This window comes from Centruroides sculpturatus, unplaced genomic scaffold (assembly GCF_000671375.1).
Source record: "Centruroides sculpturatus isolate CEXI.00-Female unplaced genomic scaffold, Cexi_2.0 scaffold73, whole genome shotgun sequence".
NCBI classification, from domain to species: domain Eukaryota; kingdom Metazoa; phylum Arthropoda; class Arachnida; order Scorpiones; family Buthidae; genus Centruroides; species Centruroides sculpturatus.
The window spans coordinates 331014-358935 of NW_019384330.1; the positions used below are offsets into that span (position 1 = coordinate 331014).

The 27922-nt window shown below is 29.4% G+C and overlaps 2 protein-coding genes across 3 annotated transcripts; one reads left to right on the plus strand and one right to left on the minus strand.

Moving 5' to 3' along the window:
• Positions 1–10988: 10988 nt before the first annotated feature.
• Positions 10989–17837, minus strand: LOC111629558 (homeobox protein Mohawk-like). 2 transcript variants are annotated; one of them, XM_023373474.1, is made up of 8 exons: positions 17660–17837; positions 15698–15824; positions 15363–15533; positions 12307–12508; positions 12055–12184; positions 11687–11944; positions 11397–11445; positions 10989–11295 (listed from the first exon to the last, which is right to left on the minus strand). In XM_023373474.1, the coding sequence occupies exons 3-8, from the start codon at positions 15512–15514 to the stop codon at positions 11199–11201; spliced, it is 888 nt and encodes a 295-aa protein (XP_023229242.1). In that variant the 5' UTR covers positions 15515–15533; positions 15698–15824; positions 17660–17837; the 3' UTR covers positions 10989–11198. The 2 variants fall into 2 exon arrangements, with proteins under 2 accessions (XP_023229242.1, XP_023229249.1); XM_023373481.1 differs by lacking the exon at positions 15698–15824.
• On the plus strand, positions 13249–15265 carry LOC111629546 (CDK5 regulatory subunit-associated protein 2-like). Its single transcript, XM_023373466.1, has one exon. It carries the CDS (start codon positions 13695–13697, stop codon positions 15093–15095), a length of 1401 nt encoding a protein of 466 aa, XP_023229234.1. The 5' UTR covers positions 13249–13694; the 3' UTR covers positions 15096–15265.
• Positions 17838–27922: the final 10085 nt, after the last annotated feature.

Here is a 27922-nt window from a genome sequence, read left to right on the forward strand (position 1 = left end):
TTAATGATAATTCTTTAGTTTTAAAACTTTAAATAATTATAACTATCCTTCTCGATTCAAATCTATTCTTAATGAAAGTTTACAGGAAAATAAAATAAAATATGCAAATGTAATCAATTTAATTGCAGACAAAGTTTTAAAAAATACAAACATTGAATTAATATATATATTTATTATAAATCTAAGGGTGACCCAAAATTCGGTTAACCGAGATTCTCTTCGTCGGAAGCGACTAAATCGCCATCTCAGTTAACTGATTTTTAACAAGTATATAACAGAGAGAAAGTATGGCAATCGTTCAAAAAAATAACCCCTTCAAGATTTTTATATCTTTGGACTCGGGGGCCTTGAAACGTCGAAAAATGAAAAAAAATTAAGGATTTTCTGTGTGTATGGCTGTTAGTTTGTGTATGTAGACTTGTGTGGGGAGTATGATTTTGTTTACCCACTTTGAAGCTTAATAATTCCTGTGCCTTTTGTCAGAAATTTCTGAAATTTTGCAAGACGATTTATGTATTATGGGCATTGATGCTGTCAAATTTTGGTGGTTATAGATCGAGGGGTTGGGGAGATAGAGGGAGAGTCATATGTCATATCGCGAATGGGTTGAACTTAATGAATATTTTATTCGTATTAACATTTACAATTTTTTTAAAAATAAAACTCATCTTTACTCTCAAAATTAAGCTTTTTGCCATTTTATAATAATTAATAATATAAAAAGTTTTTAAAATAAAATCTCATAACAGATATCTCATAACATACACAATTTTAACTCTTGCCGGGGAAATAACCCAACTCTGCTGAATTTTTAATATTTAAATAAATTTATATATATTAACATTTTTAATAAAGAAATTTAAAACATAACTACAGAAATATTGAAACGATAAATAAGAATATTGCAGTACATATGTACAGTACTTAATGATACAAATTTGAATAATTTTTAAAAATTAAGAAAAATATTTATAATTATGACAAATAATAACGATTTATCAGAAAAATAAAAAAACATGGATGAATCTACTCCATTTTTTCAAGATCAATTAGTGACCTAATTCATTTATCATGCGAACAGCCAAAAAATAATTTTATACGCACGTTACTTGTAAATTTTATATTTGAAATTGTATCGGTTTTATTAGTTTAATTTTTAAAATTTATAAGATTATTTTTGTTTTATTTATAACCTTGTATTTCCCTCTGTTCACACTGTCTTAGATAACGAAAGCTAACAACTATCAATTGCAACTTTATCCATTGAAATCGCAGGAGTATTCATATGTCTAATAACCGTAATATAAAATGGAAATTGTCAATTAATATTCCAGACGTTTGACAAATTCCATGTAATATCAGTAAAATTAAATGGCTGTTGCAAGATTTATTGAAATTTTTATAAAATATACCGTATATAATGCGCACGTTTATCGACATTTTTCGAAGAGCAAACTTTTCAGTACACCTCATTTGGGAACATTTTTTGGCACCATATTTCGCCTTATTAATTTAATATCAATATTTCGTAGTGCTCGAGATTCTGTAGCTATGGTCGTCGTTATCTGGAGACCAGAACACTCGATGTATGACGTCACAAATGCCATTCGAAGCTGTTCCTACTTACTGGCTGCTTAATCATTCGCAGATAGTCGTGAGCTAAGAGATCTCTTTATCAATATTGTTTATGAAAGCGTAAAGTACGTTATAAAAAACAATAACAACACTTTAAACATGAAATAAAACGTATTTAATAGTTTAATTTCAATAATACAATCACTAGATTGAGAGTCATCACTCTAATATGTTGTGTTAGGAAGAATTATTCTAGAAACGTGTTGAAAGAGTTGGAGAAAGAATGATTATTTCCTTCATTCATTGAAAAGATTACTGATTTAAGTTCATTCAAAGGCAACACAATGAATCGTGAAAGACAACCTGACAATCGGGGGATTTCTCAAGTGCCTAAGGGACTTTGAAGATCAAATGATGCTGAGGATTAAAGGATGAAAGTAGGGGTGCTCTTTCTATTCAATTAAATAAGTGTATTAATAATTAATTTTCTAATAATATTTCGAAGTAATTAATAATAATGTCTTGTATTTTTCAATCTTAATGTACAGTACAGTACATATAAACATATAAGGCACATTATATTATCAGATATTTATTATACATTTATTATTATTAGAACAGAAACTGTAATATTATACAGTTGATCTCGCATTACGACCTTTTTCCTGTACTAGTATAAAATCCCTGTTCTATCTATATTAAATTACTGTACATAAAATTCAACTTCGATCATCTACGTGTTATATTATATAGTTTAAATTGCATTTATGAAATACAAGCCCAACTTATGGCACCGAACTTAAGAGAAATAAGATGGCTCGCTTAACAAGGTTTCTAGGATATAATTCAAACATAAAAGCGAGCTGTACAGTTGTACAGCATGTAGTGAAATTTATCCGAGGCGTTCACGAAAAAATTCTCAAATTTCGATCCCAAGTTCTTCAAAGCGATAGGCTGACGCCCGACCATCCGGCCATGCATTCCTTCATTATACAATACAATATAGCTAATCCAACAGAGGTTCGGGCCCTAGTTAATTCGTCTTTTGGTATGCAACAAACTCTCGTATGATTGCATTCAGGAAATGCAGAAGACATTTTCGCACTGTTACTATATCACCAATTATTGTAAAATAAACTATTCTGTTGAAGTTATTCAAAACATACCAGTATATAAAAACATTATTGGATATATTACACTGGTCAACAGCCAAAAAGCTTCCGAAACCAAAGAAGCTGAATATTACTAATTCAAGGGTGCTGAATATGAATATGACAATAAAAACGTTAACTTGGCTCTAGTTTTTAAGATTTCGAACCAAATATGTCAAATTTTTGGAAAAATTGCCATTTTTCTGTAGTTCTTGAAATGTATTCCTATACAGCTTAAAGTACATTTTCTTGAATGTCTTTGGAAAGAAAAGAAAACAATCATTCTTATGACAGCTCTCAATATATGCTACAAACAATGCGAATGGAGACTCTTCATTGACTCCTCCAAGATGAGCCTTAAAGGTATTTTGTTACTGTTGTGTAACAAAAGCTTGGCAATTCATATTGGCCATGCAAAGTACATGAAAGAATCATACAAAAGCATGAAGCAACTTCTTGCAAAAGTAAATTATCAAGAACATAAATGGAAGGTATGTTATGATTTCAAAGTTATAGCATTATTACTTGGACATCAGTTGGGTTATACGAAGTACTGTTGTTTTCTCTATGAGAGGGATAGCAGAGACCGAGTAGCACATTTCAAAAGGAGAGACTGACCATAAAAGAAATCCCTCAAACCTGGATCAAAAAATATTATTTCTGAACTGTTAGTAAAATGCAGTTCGATCATACTATCATCGTTGCATATAAAATTAGGACTTACGAAAAACTTTGTCAAAACCATGGATCGAAATGGCCAAGAATTTAGTTTTTTAGAGAGACATTTCTAAACATTGGTGAGGCAAAATTTAGAGGGGATATTTGTAGGTCCACAGATTTCCAAGCTTCTCAAAAATATGCACTTTGATAGCGTACTAATAGGTACTAGAAAAGAAGCTTGGAATGCTTTCAGGATGGTGGTAAACAATTTTCTTGAAAACCACAAAGCTTCTAATTACAAACAAGAAATTACAAATTACGCTGTCGTGTTATGAAAAGATGGGATGCAACATGTCATTGAAAATGCACAAATGCACTTTTTGCATCCTCACATTGACTTTTTCCCTGAAAACTGCGGATCTGTCAGTGACAAACATGGGGAGCATTTTCATCAAGACATTGCTTGTATGAAAAAGTGATATCTAGGGAAATAGAGTCCGGCAATGTTAGCAGACTACCGATGGAACATTACATGTGAAACGCTTGCAGATTCATACAAGAAGTCTGTAAATAAGTGTCATACATGCGAGTGATGTCCTGGATATTTTATGCTTTCGCTGTTTATTTAGTTTTTATGTATCAAAAAGTGTTCTGATGGTTTCTGTGTTCCAACTCGAATGAAAATTACATTTTGTGTATGTATTCAGATGTATATTATGCAATTTATTAAACGTTGACGTACCTTGTAAACTTGAGCTAATTCTGGTTTTTTTATAACCATTTTTGAATTCAGCAAATCGAAATCATTAAGAAACAGCTTGTTAAAGTTTTTATTTGTAGAACTGTGTTATTATTAAGTTATGAAGAAATTATCAGAATTATAAATGTAAAACATATATTAGAAGAACATAATAATAAATTCTAAGATTTCACTCCCTGCCTTCTATACATTACATAGTATTGAGACTGAGGAAGCTGAGATGTGGAACACCACCCCTGTCTGGAAGCCATAAAAATATATGAACAAAATCAGATTTTTTCATCACTTTACATCACTCGTGTCAATTTTTACATAAAAGACTAGCTTTTTTTGAATTCCTCTGTGTCCACGGCTCGAGCCAAATTGGTTTGCTGACCCCCTTTTATCTAAGCCAAGCCATACCTTCATTATATTATAGTACATACAGGGTAGGTCCAAAAGTCACTTGACCAAGTTATACTCGTATTTTTTAATATTATTTAAATAACTGATATACTAAAAGATATTTCGATAAACTGACTTTTGGGCTACTTTCGCATCTTTGAATCTTCCTGCTTACAAATATAAGGAAGATTTTATTCAAGAGGATGGAAGTGGATGATGTTAAGCAAGAGGATGCTCCTCCTTTTTAGCATAGTGTATAATTTAACATCAATTTGTCGTCATCTTATAATTACAAATTAATTTGTTTTGTCAGTATATTTTTAACATTTTTACATTATTTTGACTTCATTCCTATATACTTTTGTAATAGGAACGTGCAAAATAACGTCAAATTAGTAAACATTACATTAATTTGATTAAAAGAATGCTCCTAAGTTATTATATATTATTATACAAATCTCTGAACAACGGCCACTGACGGAAGTATTTTAAAAAATGGCCGCTGTTTAGGGGTGGGAGGTGGCCGTTATTGGAGGTTCGACTGTATAAGATTACAAAAGTCTTCAATCAATGATTCAAATTAGTAAATATTCAAAAAGTAAGTAAGTATATTTGCATAATTTGCAGTATGAAGTCGAATCAAGAATTTATTTATTGCTCAAAAATTATTTTAATTGCCATAATTTCCTCATAAATAAATAATTTAAAAAAGAAATCAGTGGATTTTAATATATGCAAATGAAGTTTATTCTTCTTTAGAATATATTTATTGTTTTTGAAATTTTCTAAGATAAAAACAAATTAAATAAATCAGCATTTTTTTTATTTGATTAAGTGAATAAATAACTTAATTAATGAATAAATTATTTACTGTGACATCGTCACAATGCCTGGCTGCAACTTTTTAATTACGTTTTAATTTAAAAAATCACGTGACTTCCGATCCAGGCCGAAAGTACATATATAGTTAATCGGGTTCTTTAGCTCTAAGCTTTCCATATCTAGACTCGATTTCCACCTATTCTAACTCCGTATTCGAGTTTAACGAGGAACAGACAGACAGACAAACGACAGTGCTAATTTATAAATCTGCAATTTGAAAATTGCAGCCCAATGACCTCCTTAGAAGTTATCTACATGCTTCTCTCCACCTCAACACAAAATATTAATTTTTTCCCCCCATATTTCTTTGGGCATTTTTCTCTGTTTTGACAGTTGAAAATCATTTAAAAAATCGTGGAAATTGTTTTTAAACCTTCTACTGTTCGACTGTAGAGTTTGAAAATTTCCTCTTTCACAATGCCCCAAAGCGAATTGTCATGTGTTGTTACGCTGGACTTGGAGGAGGTCACACCATATCAGATCCACGTCCAATTCATCGCTCACTAAATTTATAGTCTGAGATATTCTCTAACTGGGAAACACTGGGTACATTCTCATGCAAAGGGACTTTGTGCCTACTCTTTTACAATTCTACGATCCTAAATGTGCTATTTTTTATCATTATAAATGTAAATTAATAGAGTTTTTTCGTGATATATTTGTTTGTATTTTATTCTAGAAATGCTTTTATCTTTTATTCACTTTACAAGAGTTATGAGTAGAGTTTCTCTACTTTACACATATTTTAAAGTTCGTAACTAATTTTTTAAAATGAATTTAATTTTAATTTATTAAATTAATTCATTAGTTGTTAATTTGTGTTGTCTATATTTATTTTTTTTACAGATATAAACTAAAATTACTGTAATAATTCTAAAACAAATGTATCTATACTGAAAAAAAATGAGATGGGGCCCGACTAGTTATAATTGTAGGGCCATATCATCTCAAAAAGCCACCAAATATATGAATATGTATAAAAAATTCACCACTTACCGAAATAAACTTTAATTTAAATCACACTTTGGGGTCTTTCTATGAGGCTCAGGCAAATATCAATAGTTTTACTGGCTCCCTCTCTCTATACGGAGCCTTTAATGGCGCTCTCTATACGGGTCCTCTCTTGTAATGAATATAAAATCTTAATAAATAATGTATTTATTTAATGTAGACTTTATATATACACTCATATCATAGTAAAGTTTTATTAATAGACTACTTTTAATCTGTAGAAAATTAACTTAATTCAAATATACAAATCTCTCTGCAAAATTTCAGAAATTTTTGACGAAATTTTGGGAATTATTATGCTTCAAAGACGGTGAACAAAATCGTGCATCCCCACACACAAACAGCCATACATACAAAAAAAAACCCTGATTTTTTTCCATTTTTTAACGTTTCAAGGCCCAATTAATTCAAAATAAATCTGGAAGAGTGAACTATTTCTTGAAAAAAATTGATTAATTAAAGAAAATTAAAATTTATAATTAGTTAAATTAAACTAAAAAGTCATTTTTAATACAGTTTAATTATAATTGTATTAAGAAAATTATCTATAAAAGCGAAAATTGCATTTTTACTTCTATTATTTCCTCCGAGATTACTTTTAGAAGATCCATTAAGTCCTACCCTTTAATCCTTTTTATTGATGGCCCGTACGAACATCTCGACAGATTAACAGACTCGGGATTAAGAAGTGACCAACAGATTGAGATACAGGTTTTAATCAAGCTTGATGTTATCCTCTTGGGATTGATGAGCTTACAACCAATACTTAAATGTCTGTGATTGAAGCAAAAATATTTTTTCTCAAAGATCAAAGATAAACATCAGAATTTATTTTTTAATTTATAAAATTCTCTGTAAAGATTATTTTAGTAAAAAAATACACTTTCAACGTTGTTACGTGACTTCTTTATTTGTTTTCATCCATAATAATCGCCACCATTTCCTTTACGTCTTCAGATTGGTTCGAGAAAAATTAAGGAAGTGGGGATCATATTTCCCGTACCTGTGGTCCGATTTTCGTGAAAATTTCTAGAAACATTCTCCTGTAATACGTAAAGCTCCTTGTAAAATTTCAGAAATTTTCGACGAAAGGCACAGGAGTTATCCAGCTTCAAATTGGGTGAACAAAATCGTGTCCCTCACAGACTAACATCCATATATACAGGGGGAAAACCCCACATGTTGTATTTCTGGACGTTTCAAGGTTCCAGGAGTCCAAAAATATAAAAATTTTTGGTATTTTTTTTTATTAATCGTCATAATTTCTCTGTTATAATAGCCGGAAAAGTAAAAATAATATTGATTTAGTAGAGAGATAGAGAAAAATTTGGAAAGTTTTATGCATAATTTTGCTAAATATATTTAATTTAATATAATTCTATATTTTTATTTATTAAATTTAATAAAAATTTAATTAAAATGTTGATTTAAACTCTCAAAAATTGATTTTGAATGTTTAAACAATGAAAAGAAAACATGGAGTTTCTAAATTTAGACAAATAAGCAGACTAAATAAAAAAAAAAAACCTGAGATATTCTAGAAGCAAATATTTATTTTAGACAATATTATTCACTGTCAAAAAACTTTTCCTCGTGACAAAATCGGTTTGAACGATATCTTAAAGGATGTAAAGTAGATATTTTTGAAGTCTCTCCCTATATCTTTTTCCAAAAAATTGTCACAGTAGAGTCAATTTTTAAAGATTTTTTTTTGTAGCTAAATCTCTTCCAGATAGTTTACATCTTGTTTAACTTCAAATATTCTATCTGATGTCATAAAATATCACATTTTTTTGACACCATATCACTTTAAAAACTAAGAAGTTTATGACAGAATTTTACCTAAAACATAATATATATTTAAAGGGGTATGCTGAACATGTACAATACATTAGAATAAATTAATCATTAACAATAGGAGAAACTTAACATTATTAATCTAGTTTACAATATTTAATTAAGGATTTGATAAAATATTTTAGGGGAAATTATATTATATTTAGTATGATATCAATAACGTTCTACGAGATGGAAGATATATCAGCTTATGCACAGTGCTTCTTTTAATGCGATTAACTCAGAAATTATTATGTCATTTTGATTGACAATACATAATTCCATTAGTTGAGTGGATAGATTAACTATTAAACTATATATTAGTTGCCTAAATGATATAATTAAATTTTAATTCGAGAATTTTGCGACTGCATCTAATTGTTATAACATCCATAGACTTACAGTAATCTGTGTTTAATGATGTTCTATAATAATGATTTTCTGATGAATTAAAATTATTTTGTTTAATTTAATGATGTTTATTTGTACTTTTGTACATTTTAAACTAATTAATTGTATTTTATAGATTAAAAATATTATTTTAAGAAGTAAAATTAAAATTATAAGATTTAATATTGTTATTTATTGGTGCCAATTTTATTTATTGAAAAAAAAAACAGCTTTACAAAGAAGAAAAACTGATGGTTAATTTATTATTTGCAGTAATTTTATCAATAAATTAAATAATAAACATTATTATTTGTATTTTATTTTTTAAGTTAAAGTACGAATTAGAACTGATATAAATAGAAGTTAATGAATTTCGCAAGAGGCACACGTGCCACCCTCCAGTGTACTTTAATGGTTTGTAAATTGCTTGCCAATTGGACCTGTCCGCTACATTCATCAAAACAAACAAAGAAAACACTGTAGAAAACAGATATATTTATTGTAGTATGTCACATGACATATGCATATGACACATTAATTTGCATGAGTCGAATTGTTATCAAATATAAATTTCGATAATTTTCATATATATATACTGTATATATGCATATAAATGACATTCGTTGTTTGATTTTATGCCTGCAAAGTATTCTATTTTTATATTTCTTGATTTAATATTAAATCATAAGAAGCTGTCGTCCATTTATATTTGAAAGATAATCCGAACCACGTGTGATGGAGGGGTTGTTGCAGCATCTCAACAAGAGATTACACAATCCTCTTGCAGATTCTTTAAGCACCAGAAGAAAAAATAAGAATCAATAGGAGAAAAACTATCCGGATGTTTTCTATTCAAAGGATGACCCGATAGTTCCTAGCTGAACAATATCAAAGAAATCCCAAATCTTGTTGAGGATGCAAGTTAGCTTGGGAGAAGAATTTCCGCTCGAAACAGGTGTAGTTGAATCTGATTCCATTTCTCCCGGGGTGTTTACATCGACGTCAGAAGATAAGAGATCGTCCATCATATTAGACTCCATGGTGACAGCCACAACTTTTCTTCCTCTTATAAGTTTGCTATTTTCCCACGCTTTTTTCATTTTTTTTTAAATATAAAAATGTCTCTCATAAATTAAAATTCAAAATAAATTTTATTTAATTTTTTTTAAAATGTTTCCACAATACTTTAACTGTATATAAAAAAATAATCCATTTAATTCCCAATTAAATTAAATGTCAAAAACACGAAATAGAGCTTTGAATTCTTAGAAATTATACCTTAATAACATTCTTAATGAAACTATTTAAGAGGAAAACATATAATTTAACAATTATAAATACATTAAGTCGTGTAAAGATAGTTCTATATAATTTAAACATTAATTATTTAACGGAAATTTCCTTCCACTTCCGATAATTTCATCTTAAGTAATTAAACTTAGAGAAAAATAATTAAAACTGAGTATACAATCTTTAAAAATATACTTACTTTCAGCATCTTCAGCAAAGAAATTCTTTCATTAAAATATTTTTCAATATTTTCTCCGAGAAAAACAATTACAAAACAATATTTTTCATTAAAAAAATAATTTTAAAAACTTTAAAAATTTATGTGAAAACTCAAATAAAAATATTTCTCGAATTTATCCGTGGATTTATTTTATTTTTCTTTCTGAAGAAACTACAATATTGGAACTTCCACACCAGTGACATTCAGATAAACGTTAAGTTCTCCAAGTAAAATAAAATAAAATAAAATAAAAACTATTGAAATTCAACGAGCAACGAGCTCTTCCAAATATCAAATCTCTAAATGTAACAGAATCGAAAAAATAAAATAAAATAAAACTTATAACTTATATCTTATTTCTTGCGGGTCAGTAAGATTCTAGTCATAAAAAGTTAACAGGAAAAATTTATAAATATTTAAATATATAAATTATAATTATTTCTTTGTATTAAGATGCTTTCGTATCATTTACAATGGACTCTCAAGCAGTAGCAAGAGTCTAGTGTAATAAAATGATTAAAAAGAAAATATAAAATAAAAATATGATGGCAAATTGTTTAAATAATTTATTAATAATATCACAGCTTGTTTTATGCAATAATTGCATGTTATACACAAATTTCTAAACGAGTACAAAATGCATATCACCGAGATTTCTATCGACTAAATAAAATTAGAAAGACACCATTTGGAGAATTATTACACGAATAAAAATGCTTTACTTTAAAAAGCAAGCAAATCGATGTATAGATTATTGCTTAATTTATTTATAAAATCTTATTGTTTGTCGTTACTGTTATTATTATTTACTTAATACGGGAAGACGTGATGTTTTTACTTTTTTCTGGAACCATTTTGTTTTTTTTTTCCTCTTTTGGACCCAATGTACTTCAATTTTATCGATTCTTTTTATGTCCTTTGGATAAAGAAGGAAACATTTGAGATCTACTGTGTAAAATTAGATTTTAAAAACCAATTTATCTTATCAGAATCAATCGAAGAAATTTGAATGTTGCGATAAACAAATAAAATCTCTGATCTATGCAAGAGATAAGGATTCTTTATCTTCGCTTCTTGAAAGACTTGTCAAGACTTCTGCTGCATCTAGTTCAGACCAGTTATGATTATTTTCGATTCTATATAAAATAATAATATTTTATACCATTATCGTTTAATTCATTTTTATCTGTTTTTCAATTTTTTTTAATAGAAAATTAAAAATAAATTAAATATTTACTTCTGTTCTTTTGGATTGTCTTCTTCCGATATCGACTGTTGTCTTTCGGCTGAAAGGTTTGTTTTAAAAACACCCAATTAAATAAAATAAAATTAAAAATTTATACGAATTAACTCGAAACGACCGTTATTATTGTATTTGAAAATTTAAATTGCTCTACGTAATTGGATAATCAATTATTATATTTAATCGATTTCTTTAGTTAAGATGGTGTTATAATTTATAACTGATTTTTATTCGAGTTATTTAAATTGTTTATATTTTTTAATTGATTGAAAAGACATTCTTACCTGTATATGATCTTGTTAACGTTTCTTTACTAGCATCATTCAAATACCGTTGCAAAATTGTAGTCTTATATTTAGCAGGAGTTTCTCTTCCAGGATATTCTTCTCCGTTTGGAATCTCTGATTTTTGCTTTTTGGCAGGATTTTCTTCGTCATCTGACTCACTATTTTTCCTCTTCCGGCTGTTTTCTAATTGTTGAGGTGTTGTAGCTGAATAACTGTGTTCTTCGTGTTCTATATGATACCTCGGACATTCGTCAACTAAATTATTTAACATCGTTATAATTAATTATTTGTACAAAACATGAAAATAAATCATATTAACTAAACTATTTATATGTATTTTTAGAAAATAAATGTTTTGTTCTTACTATAATTTTCCTCATCACCACTGTCCCATAAACTATCATCAGAACTGATACTTAAGGGCTCTGCATTGCCCGAAACATAACTATTGTACAATCGAATACGTTGGCTCCAACTCAAATCTGGATCGCGTACCTAAAACAAGGAAAGATAAAAAATAAAAAGTGAAAGTCATAAAACAGAAATCAGGACAGTGAATGGAACTACAAAAAAGTTACGACGCCATCTGTGGAGCAATAAAGCAACTAAAAGCTCACCGTGTTTTTTAGTCTTCTTCTCGCATTGGCGAACCAATTCGATACTTGAACCAATGTCATTTGTGAACCTAAGGCCAATGTAACTTTTTCTGATTTCGTTGGATAAGGATTATTTCTATGTCTTATCAGCCACTGTTTTAACGGCTTTGCCATATCTTGCAGCACTTGTCTTTTTTGCCTGGATCTTTCATGTAGTCTTGCCCTTTAATAAGTTAGAAATACGATGAACTATATATAATATGTTTCAAAATAGATCTTACTTTTTTTTTGGAAAAAAAAATTGAAAAAAAATCAATAGAACAAGCTTAAATTTTATATAGAACAATAAAAAACTAATAAAACCGGAAAGAACGATAACAGTGAAATAGATTGGATTTCTTTTCTCAAAAAGACTTTATAAAAATCTGTTCTTTCTCTTCCCATTCCTCAATAAAGAAAAAAAATGCCATACAATAAAACAAAAACGGACAGAGTTCACTATATAAAATTTTAAAAACGGAACAAAAGAAAAAAGCCATAAATTTCATTCAAGTAGACTGTGCCATACCAGCATTAACAACTTTATAAATGTACCCCTGTATGACATATCTATCAGTCATTGGGCTTATTAAACTGGCAATGGAAAAAAAATTAAGTTAATAGAAAATGGCTATATTAATGACAGAACTCTTCGTTACCTGTGCCAAAGAATAAGGACAGAAATTGTAGAATTCAAACAAGCTCTGATTAACACAAGAGTAGCATTGTGACTATTTTGAATCGATGCCAGAAAATTTTTAGAGTTTTAAGCCAGTGGATGTTACCTGATAAACAAGGTGTCGTTGATCGCAGCAAATATCCTAAACATGTTTGTATTAAACGGATTTTTCTTTTTAAAATGAAACAATATAATACATTATATAAATTTTACAAAATTTTTAATTATCGAATATATAAATTTTATTAATTTCCAAAGCGTTTTATATAAATATACTGTATTTTTACATTAGGAACACACAGAAACACAATGAGATTTTATCAGTAAACATTATCTTGTTTTCTTTCATTTACATTTACTAGAGGGAGGAGGGGGAGAAAAACCACGAAGGGTATCAAGTTCATTAATTAAAGATCATCAATCTACGCCGTGCTTCCTTACAGACTAGTAATCGTACAACGCACCGATCCCCCACAGACTAACCCATTACTGCCAACTTGAATAGCTACTGACTCCTATCTATATTTAGAATTTTAAAATGAATTCTACAGCTCGTGTCCTCGATCTGTCTAAAACTGTGGGCACGAGGTCATGCGACTTATAACCGTGACATTTTGAATCGTAACAATCACAACAATAGATTAGAAATTTTTTTTATTTTTGAAAACTTTTGTATTGTTCAAATTCTGAAATGTCGATTGAAGTTGAAAACGGGAATAAATATCTTTCGGATGCTGTTATCCAGATGTCTTCCACTAAAAGAGATGAACTGGAAAAGATGCTCGAACGCTGTCAAGCTCTAGATGATAGCGAAAATAAATGTAATAATTCTGGAAACATATTATCTACGAGACCGAAAACAGCGAGGGAATATGACCAACATTTAAATAATCTAAGAAAAGAAAATTTTAATTTGAAGCTTCGTTTATTTCTTTTAGAAGAAAAGAATGCTCAATGTAAAGATGGCCATAATATGTACTGGCCAGAACATAGTTTAACTGATTCAAAATCAAGCGTAAAGGATGAATCTATAGAATCTTTACAAAGAAAGCTTTACGAAAAAGAAAATCAGCACAAGGAACTAGAAAATAAATTAGATTTTCTTTACAGAAGAGCTGCGAATAAAGATTCAGATGAAATTGAAATAGAAGCAATAGATAATTCAGAAATCTCTGAAGGATCTGAACGAACACTGACGATGAAACAATTAATACAGAAGGTCAAAATGATTCAAAGCCAATATGACAAATTAGAGGAAAAATACAATAAGTTGGTATTAATCAATAATCATCCTGAAGATAAGTTAAAGCGTTGTCTGACCACAACTAAATTTCCAATAGTTAAATTGTCTGAAGAAAATCTAGATGAAAGCAAAGTCACGGATTGCAAATTCGACCAACTTCAACGTCAACTATCTATATCGGAAGATAATGTAAATCGCCTGCTTAAAATCCTAGAAACAAAGGATAAGTTATTAGAATTCCTCTTAAGGAGATGTCGAGAATCAGAAACCAGCCAAAATGGCATCGTAGCAAATTCATATTTTAGAGAAGAAAAAATAAATTTTTTAAAAAATTCCTTACTGAACTCCGAGACGAAATTAATCAATATGAAAAAGATAACGGATGATGTAAAAAATAAAGGTGATAAACAGCAACGATCGGAATTCAGACCATCAAAATCCACACCTATTCAGATAAAGGGATTATTCGAAAATGTTTCTAGACCCAAAAAAATTTCGGTGGAAAGATATCAAAAAGCTTTAAATAATCACATCCATTCGAAATTTAAGAACGGGGAGGATCTAAATTTATCAAAAAATCCCTCAAATGCAAGATTACAAGAAGATTCTGTTGGAGATTGTGGAGATATCTGCCACAATCAAGTTGATGGTTCTTTGTGTAAAGAATCACTTTCTTCATCCGAGGAAAGTAACTCGACGAAAACATTATTTAAATCTCCAGATTTAAGTAATAATAATAATAATAATAATAATTCGAAGTGTTCAGAAGTAAAGAATGGTTCCATTTTATTTCACAAGACTAAATTAAGTTTTCCAGTCAGTGTACAGTTAGTGATCGACATGGGATAAAATGCAAAAAATTTTCGATATTTTCAAAAAACTGAAATTAATTCGATTGAAGACTTGGAAACAAAATTTGCTGAAAAAATCGACTTCAATTAATTTTCTGTAATTGTAAATAAATAAAAATAACTCAAACATTAAATAAAAACTACGAAAATTTGAAATAAAATAATAAAGACACGAAAAGTTTGTAATGTCCACTATTATTGGTTACTGGGTTATTAAAATTTTTATTTCGTCCAATGAGAATAAGCGAAAGAGAAATTTATATACCTTGTGCTGCTCATTCTAAGAAGGCGACCAGATCTTGTCCTTATGAGATGCTCGCCCATTCCAAATCGAACATTGTCACTCATTTCATCCGAAGAATTATTAACATCTTCGACACCTCTTCTATTTTCTTTATCGTCAATTATTTGCCCCATTGAATAAAAAGAATGATACCTTTAAAAAAAATGAAAAAACTCATCAACAGATGTCGCTACAAGAAAAAAAATTTAAAAATTCAAATTTTTAAATTTTTCCAACGTCACAATTACTTCTAAACAATTAATTAGTGTTTTTAGTGTTTAAAAAATGCTTAAATATATTTTAAAATAGTTATTTACCTTAAATAAATTATAGAAAGAGTGAGTTCACAGATAATATAAAAAATAAACGACAGCTGGCATCAAAAGTGAACACCAAAATTTTTTTTATTTCTCTTTGTTTATCTTCCTTGTAACGTTTACAAATCTCTTGTAATGTAAAAAAAATAAAGTTTTATAATTATATAAATAATCTACATTTAATATAATTATAAATTAATTTTAATTATAATTCTAAACATATTGCGAATAATAAAAAAAATGACATTTATAGTAACAATATACCTCCGCTAAACTATCAGTTGGGGGTTAAACCCCAGCAGAGTTTGTAAAACATTTGTTCTATAATCTTCCCAACACTCCAATAAGTAAGTACATACTTTTTTACGTTACAATATTTAAATTATTATAAAAATTTATAAATTATTACTGTAATTTTGGAATTTATATGTACGAATATATAGTAAATTTACATTAAAATACAAACTTTTCGACTTATATTCAATACATATGAAGCCTTCAATTATGATAGAAAACGTTGTATCTACTTTGTCTGGCTGTCTGTAAGATGCCCACCAGTGGTCAAGTGGTCTTCGTACTCTGAACACTGGGAGTTCGGTCGTGGGTTCGCGCCTCTGTCGAACGGGCTGGTCATGTGGAGTTTTTTGGGTTTCCTCCACGTCTGTAACGCTTAAATAGGGGCAGTTTCCCTTAAAAGACCTCCCGGAAGGCTTCCCTGATCTTAGGCAGATCGCCTAAGTGTTGCATTGCTATAATTTAACAAACAACAACAACTGTCTTCAAAATTAAAATAGCCTTAAGAAACGAAGACAAAATGCTGTAAATTAAGGGTTAAAGTTATAAGCTTTGTTCCCATCAATACGCAAATTCTAACGGCCTGATGACCACGGAGGTTAAGACATCAACCTACTGTTCTAGGGGGTTCTTCAGTAACCTCAACTTTTCGTGGGTGGTATCTCCCGGATATATCGAGCTCCGTACCTCTTTATCCTACAGTCTCTGTTATGGGCCTGGCCGATTCCACGATGGGCACGAAAAATGGCCCTCTAGAGCGGAAAATACTAACGAAAAAAATAAAAGAAAAACACGAATTCTTGAAAAATTCCTCTTAAAAGCTTATAGAATAGGAAAAATTTGTTGTTTTGTAAGCAGTTATTCCTCACATCACGCCAGAAATATCTAAATGTGGATTACATTACAAACAATTTGTTAAATACATATTTATTTACGATAATATGGACTTTAATTAATTTTTCAACATTCCAAAATCTTACTTATAATGTTTTTATGTTCTTGAATTTCTAATTTTCATACATTTCATCAACAGTAATGATACAAGAATTTTAGAACAGGATAGATACGTAAACTAAATAAACTACAGCTTAAGACTTGACGCAACCAGGATACAAACTAAGGCCTTATTTTTTAAAAAAGATTTATTAGTATTTAGCTGTTATATTAGGGCCCCAACAAGTCAAAATCACGCAATTTTTTAATTTTTATTTTTGGCTTTTTATGCCTCTTGAGCGCTAAGACGGCCACTACAAAATGTATTGATTTCTTTAAGTTCTTTTACATCGCATCAATTGTAATATTACAGCTTTATCTTAAAAATATTTAAACAACAATTACGTATTGCAGTTAACTTGTAAGATTAAACCATACCTAACCTCTACTTAAATTAACAATTCCCATTCCTTTGTTAAAATATATACACTCTTCAGAGTAATTCTAAATCAATTGAAATTAAGTTACATAACAAATATATAATTAATAAACTAATAAATAATTAACACAGATTTGAAATTTTAATTAATATATATTAATTAATCTTCACTTAAGGATATCGCCCGCACAAACAAGTCCAACTTGGGTATGTTTTATGCATAAAAATAACTTAAATTGAAATAAATCATTAAAACAATTAATAATATTAAATATTTTACAGTTTTTAATACTTACAACGTTAAATATTTCAACAAATTTCTTGAAATAATACGATATTTTTTAAGATAAAAAATTTCAACGTCGTGTTAAAGACATGATTATATGAAGCATGAACTCTCGAATCACCCAGAAACATGGATTCTATTCAGTCTTTGTGTAAACTCTTCCTTAACTGAATAGGACGAACATATTCATCGTTCTTTATTCAGTTTCTGGGTCCTAACTAACATTTGGGACGTGTGCACAATCAAACATGTTCGTCATATCTCAAACGGAATATAAATTTAAAAAATATAATATTCATGAATTTTCTAAATAATTTTTTCTTCCATTTTATATAAATAGATATATTATTTTCGAATTTGTTTTTATTTTGAAAAGTTTACAAGATGGCTGACTTGTTTGTTAAGCCCGAGCTAACAATACGTAAGAATTCTATTTTTAATGGTTTACTATTAATAGATGAAAAATTTAGAGTAAATCATTAACTATTCTTTATATATANTACTATTTATTATTGAAAATTTACTATTTTCTGCTCGCATTTTTTCATTGGAATTGCTCTTTTTTTATTAGTTTACTTGATAGATTTTTATATTGAAGTATTAATGGGCCTCATGGTTGTCAGCAGAAAATTTTACAGGGGCAAAGCTTGATGACAAATAATTACATCAGTAAAGTTTTAATTTTGGGGAGTATTTTTAAGACAGACAAAGGTCCTATAATCTAGGTTGTAAGTATACATCTCAATCACTTTTACGATTATAATTTATGGAATTTTTTACTCAATCTCAGAGGAGGAGAAGTGCACCCGTTTGCCTCTCTGCAGACGTCTATGGTGGAACTATATATATAATGCATGATAAGTGAATAATTTTTGGGGGATTTTTTTAAGATAGACAAATCGTTCCATAGTCTAGGGTGTAAGTATGCATCTCAATAACTTTTACTATTATAATTTGTTAAATTTTTTACTTAATCCCAGAGGAGGGCAAGTGCCCTGTTTGCCTCTTCTGCAGACACCCATGATGGGCTTGCATACGTAATACATGAAAAGTGAATAATTAAAATATTCTCCATATAATCAATATAATTAATATTAAGAAAGATAATTTGAATATTCAATTTCGAATTGTTATTCAACGGTTCGTTGAACAGATCGATAGAAACGAGGTTTTATTAATTACTTCTCTACATTAATTTGATGTTATCCTCTTGTAATAAATCGTTAGAAAGAATTTTAATACATCTCTTACTCGAAATTATTTAGATGATTTTCAATATTTTCAATTTATCATTTTTAAAGAAAAATTCATTTTTAAAAAGTGATCAAAACTTTGCAAGCAAATTTCATTATTATGCTGGTTATTAATAAATTTGTCTAAACATTTTCCTACTTAATTAATAAATTATATAAGTAATTATCTTTTCAATGTTTCGGAGGAATTCTGAATTTTTAACTTTTCTTCGTTACTTTTAATTATTTGCATATTAATTTAAAATTCATTTGAAATTTCGTAAAGGATTCTGGTTTATTTTCAATTTTTACGTTCTTACGTAACCCGTTTAAATTTTGTTTTGAATTTCAATTAAGTGGGAAATGGTAATTAATTACAGATTAACCTCTTGAAATATTGAAAGTATACGAAATTTGTTCGTTGATATAACTTAAATTTACTTTAATTCAGTTAGTTTTTTTGTTGAAACACCTTGAAAAAAGGTATAGTTAATGAAAATGATTTTTTTTTCTTTACATTTTTAACTAAATTACTTAATGAGAATATCATTTTTTTACATGAATTTTTATTAAAAATTGAATAAAAATTATTATTTTTCTCATATTTCTAAATAGAAAGACAGCAAACATAACATAACATAACATAAGCAAAACACAAGCGAAATTATTAAGATACAGTACACGAATAATCAAATGCATATTCAAAACTATCAGTTTTAAATTAATTTTCGCTAAAATATTTATTTCTAAACAAATTAAATATAGCCTATATAAATTTTACGTAGAGTTAATTTAATGTAAGACATAAAAAAATAATTTTATAATCAAGAAAAGTAGTTTGGTTACGTCATTCATCATCCCCCTGCTCATCCATGCTCATCTCTGGACGAGTAGGAGAGGTGAAAAAGGGAAACGGGAAAAGTTTAACATTGCTGTTAAACAATTTTTGCCCTTTTATGTGAGGAATAATAAATATTGAATTCAATTTTAGAAAAGGTACGAGGATAAAAAGTTTAATAATCCCTATGAATTAAACACTATAAAAGAATTTAATCCACTTTCAGGTCTGATATGCAACGACTGCTATAAGATCTGTTTAAAAAATTATACAACCGTGGAGATAAAATTACTCACCTTTTTTGTATATATATACGATACAATTAAATCCAAAATGTCCAGTGATTAATATGTTTTATGCATTAACGATTAATGGTTGGGTTAGTTTTGTTCACTGATCTATGAATAATGAATTTAATCAAGTGAATATAGATCCAAAACTTAAATTAGATGACCCATCGAAAACACCATCACGTTTGCAATATATTAAATCACGACATGGATCTCATAGGCAAAAAAAATATTTATTTCAAATACCAAAAAAATGATAAAATTTTCGGATTATACAACAAAATTTGTTATTATTATTATTATTATTATTTAAATGAAATAATTTAGAGAAGAAGAGAAGAAAATTCGATGTACCAAAATAGTAAAAATATGTTGATAGGTTTGTACTGTATATAAGCTTATTTTAGAATGTACTTATTATGTTACTTAAAAATATGCCAGCTTATTTTCATTAAGTAACATGTTTTGAAGACTTCAAAATGGCAAAATAAAATAAAATAAACTTTGTATCGAATTCTAACAGGGGCAAAATGATGAGAGGTTTAATATAAACTTTAACAGGATTAAATGATAGAAGGTGGGCATAAATTAAGATTTATAAATCTCCCGACTGATTTTTTTCGAGGCTTCTCTGTCTATGGGCACTAAGAGGGCTTTTTTTAAATATCTAGGCCCATAATGAAGCGAAGAATGATACCCAATGTAACGCCCATGCAAATATTTATGGGAGTTTTTTGAGTGCTCGTATTCGATCTTCCCATTCATAATGATAGGCCTTAACCTTAATTTTTATGGAAAATATTAAAATCCGATGTCTTTAACATTTATAGCGCATTCAAATTTAAATGAAAATTAAATTAGAAAAGGGCACAACAAACCTTAAATGAGGAGAAAGAATTAATTATGTGTATCAATATTCAACATTATCGAATACATAATATAAATGTATACAATGTAGAATTGTAGTTTTTAATATGTATTATATTTTAAAATTCAATTAATTTTTCTCCTATGGAAAAGAAAAATGTAATAATAATAATAATAATAATAATTAAACAATTTTAGAATCAATTTGCTGTAATCTCCCTCTTAACTTATACTTTATGGGTTGCAAATTGCTGAACATCGTCTATAAATTATCAGAAATTTTAACTGAACAAGCAAGATTTAAATAGGTCACGCTTAAAGTATGCTACGTGTAACAAACATTCACTAAATATTATTATGTGGAAACGGAGGATTAAAAAACTAATAACAAAATTAATAAGAATTTTTTTTATTATTATTCTCTTCTTTAAATAGAATATTAAATTTTTATACATTATTTTCTTAAATTCCTGTTTTATTTATCCATTATGTGGGTATTAAGAGGTACTTTTTGCCAGCTAATTGTGGATTTACCATACTTGCAATGACCGAGAATATTGTACATACAAAAGATAATGTTAACAATTTTCTCTAAGTAATTTTATGGTAATTTTTAATAAGAAATTTTCTTATTGAAATCTTTTTAGAGAAATTTCTTTAATCATTAGTACCCTTGAGTAGATAACTATTAATGAGATCCTTATCCTTTTATATTATCTGTGTCTATCGTTATTTTATTTTACATTTCTAGTCATGTCATGTAACACATATAGGCCTTTATACCTGTGATTTGTCGTTGATTATTAATAAATAGTCCCTACTGATATATTCTCATAATCAATTATGTACAGAGCAGATAATATATATATATATATAATTTCAGTAAAATTTAGACAATTTTTGTTCAAAATTTGATCAATTCAAAGGAGGCTTACTAAGTAAGAATTCTAGCGCTTTAGAGATGGAGAGAGAGTTAGAGAATTTTTTCCGAATTCGGAGAAAATTTAGGCGCCCTATCCCTATAAATTAATGTTATTTTTACATAAAAAATAAACAAAAAAGTGCTTGCTAAGGAACAAAAGAGAGTCACTCTACTCCGAGCCACACACCGAGTTTTCGATGGTCTGGGTCTACGTTTGAACAGGCTGAAATCCTTCCTCAACCTACTCGATTCTTATCCTTGTCAGTCACATATTCAGCGATTCGCGGATAATTAAACTATTGGATTTTACTCTACAAGTGATAAATAAATAATTATTCATTCCTTTTGTAAAAGATATATTTATTAACCGAATTAAAAAGTCATTTTCAGACAAGAATCGACATCGAAATTTCGAACTAAAACATATGTTTTGAACTGTCCCGAATATGATCTGTATAGTTCTAAAATAATCTTAAGTGTTTCTACAGATGTGTACCTCTATACATGTTCCAGTTTATAGGAAAATAGTGTTAAAAATCACTTGTTTTTTACACGGTATAACATTGACTTTCGGAATAATTCAACACCGGAAACGGAAACTTAGCATGACTTATTATAAAGTGTGTCCCATCACATTGCATCCGCTCCATTATGAGCATATCAAATATCACCACGTTCGTTCAGATAAAGGCATAATCCAATAACGGAGTGAATAAAACCACCAAATATTAAGTCGTGGGTTCGCGCCTTGCCAACGAGCCACGAGGAGTTTTCCGGGTTTTCTTCACGTTTGTAACATCTAAATAGATGTCCCCGTAATATGACGTCCGAGTCGGAGCCCGATTTTATCAGTTTAATGCTGTATATTGCTATCACGTTCAGATACAGGGGACTAGCACGGTTATTTGATAAGGTCTCCAGACGAAGGGATCCCTAAAATTTAATCTTTATAATATGAAAAAATATAAGAAAATCCGTTTTTATTTGTTTTGTTTTATTAATAAATTATATTTCTACGGATTCGCAGAAGAGTGGGGCCACAAGACAGCCGAACGCTTGTATGGGACCCGAGGTCAATGCGGGCCTTTTTGCCATTGTTTTCAAACAAATAAAATATTTAGAATGTTTCTTTATTAATAAAAAGTAGTTTTAAAGATTTTATTTTTGTTTTGTTATTAAAAGTAACATTAATTTGTAGGGGTGGAAACAACTAAGGGCCCTAAGTTTCTCCGGGCTCGGGGAAATATCCCTAGCTTTCCCCCTGTCGACGGTCTGGAGGCCCTAGATTTGTGACTGATCAGGCTTCATCTCTATATAAAAAATTATTTATATAATTTTATTTAATTAAAACTGCAAATAAATTTTTAATTAAAAACATGTATTGTATATTATTAAATTTATATATTTATAAATGAATAATATCTTATTATTAATGATGATATTACCTGCTGTATATTATACAGATACCGCAATTTCTAAAATAAATAAATAGAACCTATCTAAAACAGACTATCTATGAAACTTAAACCTGTCTAAACGGAACGATTTTCTATGTAAAATATTATAAGCAGGAAAACAGTGTAGCATATGAAATTAGTAAAATAGATTTAAAAAATCAGATTTTACATCATCCTATCACTTATTTTATTTGAAGTATTACCTTCATATGTATATCTTTAATTATATAAAAGGCTAATTTTGGAACACAGATAAATTCTTTACCCGGAAATAATCTAAAGGGTGCTCTTGGCCTCTCTATCTGGACTTAAATACATATAGGCCTATCCCTTACAATTGCTGTGGCTATTTTTTTAATCGCAATACTAAATAGGAGGATCAAGCTAGCCACCAGTGATCGAATCGATGAGTGGATAAAAACCACTGAAAACTGGCAGTTGATCCAGGGTTATCGCATGACGAACGAACTAGTCGCAGCAGTTTTCCGGATTTTCTACTGTTTCTATCACTAAATACTGGTCATTTGCCCATAGAAAGTCCTTCTGGGAAGCATCTTTCCTGACAGATCGTTCTCGTATTACGTTGCCTTTTCCTATCAAACAAGCGAATCAAGAGTGTTTATAAAGGACAATATTAAGGCCAAGCATAATTAAAACTATTTTAATTACTCTTGGAAATTGTCTGTAATCATTAATCTTAACACCAATCATTCCTTAATGAAAAGCACTTGCTTATACGACTGTACTATGTACAGTGCAGTCGTATAAGCAAGTGCTTCTCATTAATTAAGAATTCAATCCAATCCCTTACTAAATAGGACTTTTATAAATTAATTTTATTCATTCCACTATCAAAGTCATTGTATTTGTCAGCAATTCGTCTTATATATATATCGAATTTAGATGTATTCTAAAGGAAAAGGTAAAACTCGAACACATTAATTAATAATGTGTTACACAAGTATCTATAATAATTGTATATTTACGAGCCCAGATAGAGAAGGCCTGCAGGGCCATCAAGATCAACAGAATCTTAGACATAGAAACTGATAAACCGAAAAATTTATTATAATATAAATCATGATGTAAATTACTGTTTCATTTGATAAATAGTGCAAAATCTGCTTTTTTTGGTATGTGTGTTTTTGATTTCATTCCTACACATCACGTTTTTTTACTCTTTCTGTCCTTGAGCACTAAAAAGACCTTTTTTATCAGGCTCATCATAGGTTTGGTTAGTTTCAGAATGAAGCGATCGGGTGGTGAGGGATGGGGTCCAATGAAATGGATCACCCGTATTCGTTTCTGAGTCCTACTCATACATTGTAAGCTTTCAGAAAAGAGTAGGCCTCAAATCCGTGACTAGACAGGGCCCCATCTCATTTCTCTCAATTCCTATATATAGACGGCCGGATGATCAAGGCAGTTAAGGTGCCAGCCTACCGCTCTGGGCAACTCCAGTAATTTTTCGACACGATCTGTCTTGGATATATTGGGCCCGTCCCTCATCATTCGGCTGCTCCATTGCGCGCCCGGCCGAACCCATGATGGAAATTTCCTAACTTTTGTGAATTATATCGTAAAAAAATAATGAATAAAAATCTTTTAATTGATAAGAATCTTTCCAGCACTATGACTAAAATTGTTGCAGACTCATTGCTACTTCCCACTTTTCTTGCTCACTGATATTTCCACGTAACTGGATATATTCTAGATGTTACGTGATAAGAGAAGTTCAAAATTCTTTACAATTAATAAGATACAGAGTTAAAACTTTACCACGAAACTGTTAGAAGGAAGATTTCAGGCAGTCATTTCTCGGAATTTCCGGTATGATGTAACAATATTCAAGAAAGAACTGTTAAATTCAGAGTTACTCACAAAGAAATGGTAAAAATAAACTCTTATTATTCATTTATCAGTCAGTATTAAGATAAAAAGGCTACTTTAATTTCATGTTGCTTGTACCTACTTAACAATAATACATTATATTTCATTTATCTCAAATTCTTAATTGTTTTTATGGTTCTTCACCACTCAACCGCTTCAATACGATCCCGGCAGAACCCATAATGGGCTCTCTCTAAAAAAAAGACCCTCTTAGTGCTCACAGAGCGGAAAGAGTTTAAAAAAATATTTTTTAATGCCATGTACCCTTTGGCATTCTATGAACCCCCTTCTCAGAATAAAGTTTCTAACAATATAATAAAATATATGGAATTACAAAGGAAATCAATCATATTAAAATAGAGTTATTAAAATCTTTATAATGTAAATAAGTTTGTGATATATTGAATATTGTGATATCTATGTTCTATTAACGCACTGAATTACAAGGAGTTTTTCTTTTTTAATTCCTTCCTCCTTGTGGACACTCAAGGAGGCTCAAAATGGAGCGGCAAGTAGCGAGGGACGGGGACAGACCGCCCATGAAAATCTCTGATATTGCATGACCGGAGTAGAACCCAGGTTCCCCCAGAGCTGTAAGCTGAAGCATTAACCGCCTCGCTCACTCATCCGTCAGATAACAATATTTAGAAGTTATTGAAAATAAATATGATCCAAGTTCATTAACTCTCTGAAATCTGTCACAGACCCCCAGGAGTCTATGGACTCCAAGGTTAAGAATCCCTTATCTGAGAGATAATTAAACATCTGTAAAACTATACGGACACTGTCATATAAAGAGCAGTTGTATAAAGAAATGATAAAATAAATCATTTGAAAGTAAGATTGAATTTAATTTTTTCTCGTTCGCTCAATTACCTTAAAGGTTGGTAGCCTACTTGTTTAATTTGTTCACAAATATAAAACACTATTTTTTTTTGCCCATCAGTAGCAAGATATACTGGCATCTCCTGCCAAATGCCTGTAAAAAAAACGGCATTGCATCAGAAATAATTCATTAGTTCCGGTTTAGCAATTCACCTGTTTTACAACTGGTTTATTTGTAAGATAGTGTCTTTCGTTTTCATTTTTTAAAATGAATATTATTGAAAAAATTTAATATTAAAAATAAAAATAAAGAATTATTATGAAATTATTCAGAAGAGAATAGAGAAAAGTTATTCTAAGAACTGAGTGTTTGTTAAATTATTTAGAAATTAATTTATAAAATCTAACAGCAATTGCTTTGATAAACAAGGTTCAAAACTGTAAATTTGCAATTAATTTAGTGGGATTCTAAAACTTTTCTTATTATTTTTGAAACACGCCATTTCTTTCTATTATAGAAGTACACTATTTTAGAGGCCTTCTTTCCACCCTAAGAACACTAGAAGAGTCTTTATCCATTTCATTATGAGCTTGGCCTGATACACAGGGTTGCGAAAGATGGGACCAGACATATCCGGATCAAGGGACAAACTTACGGTGCTGCAATTAGTTAAATAATGTAATTTTAAAGTAATTGAGTAATACTCTCCAAAAAACGTCAGGGAACACGTGTCTTAGTCTCACGAATTTGCCTTGAATAGCACTCATATTCTCAAAATCTTGAATACGCCACTGAACCCATGTACGTAAATTTCCTGAGCCATCCGTACTCAAACACCGATTGTCTAGAATGTTGCCTTTACAGCCTAAACATCCGGTCTTCTATGAAAGAACCCCAATTAGGGTATTTTGTACAAAGTGAAAAGATGAAGTTCATTCGAGAAAGATCAAATATAGATCCTTCTAGGTAAATTTGATATGCTTTCAAGCTGTTCTCTAGGCAATAAATCTATTTACATAATCTTACACTGCTATAATAAAATGCGTGGCCAATTTTAAAAATAATCGAACAAAACAATTTCACAATATTGTGAAATTGTTTTGTTCCATTATTTTTAAAATTGGCCAATCAAATTAAGTTATCTTTTTTAAAATTTACCATTAAAATAATTTATCGATTTACTTTTATAATTTATTAAAAAATCATTGATATTTGCTTCTATTTTGACTGTTATTTTTAATTTTTATGTGAGTGTAAGCAGCTTGAAATTAAAATTCTTTGAATGAATATTTATTGAATGATATTTTACAATATAAATTCCCACTAAAATCTGTTTAATATTAATGAAATTTGTACTTCTTTGTATGCAATCTCGAGTAATCTTACAAATAATTCCAAGAAAATAAATACGTATATTTTTACGTCCATTCAAGAGTGGACTTTACAGTTTACGTATTTATTTTCTCGGAATTAAATATCCTACTTAAAATTCTGAGAAGTAGCCGTTTAAATTTCTCTCTCCGATGATATCATTGAGGGAATTTCCCCTATAATATTTTATGTAATCGTAATTTCAGTTATTGTTTTTCCTGTAAGCAAGGAAAACACAATAACACATTCGATTTTTATTTAAGATTTACGTTATTTGTTTATTGCAAGGCAAAGAACTGATTATGTGGCTACACGATCGAAAGATGCCACCGCGGCTGTGAATTCACTTTACGAATTTAATATAAAAAATAAACTTCTTTAAGTGAATAGAGTCATGGTTTTAGATTGTATACAGCTCTAGGCAAGGGTGGACGTGCGAAATTTTTTTTATAAAAGTGTATTACATGATATTTGATATTGTGCGAGGTCTAGGAAGGTGATGCGAATTTTTTCCGGAAGGTGCGTAAAAATTGAATCGAAACTTAGTAACGTCAAATCGCTGGTCAAATATTCAATTTGA

Bases quoted from the DNA above. Each gene is read 5' to 3' on its own strand.
- LOC111629558 (XM_023373481.1), bottom strand. From the start codon at position 15,514: ATGGGGCAAATAATTGACGATAAAGAAAATAGAAGAGGTGTCGAAGAT. The intron at 12,185-12,306 runs GTGAGCTTTTAG...TCCTTGTTTTAG, and splicing joins GAAGAAGACTAAAAAACACG to GTACGCGATCCAGATTTGAG. The intron at 11,446-11,686 runs GTAAGAATGTCT...CAAACCTTTCAG, and splicing joins GTTAACAAGATCATATACAG to CCGAAAGACAACAGTCGATA.
- LOC111629546 (XM_023373466.1), top strand. From the start codon at position 13,695: ATGTCGATTGAAGTTGAAAACGGGAATAAATATCTTTCGGATGCTGTT.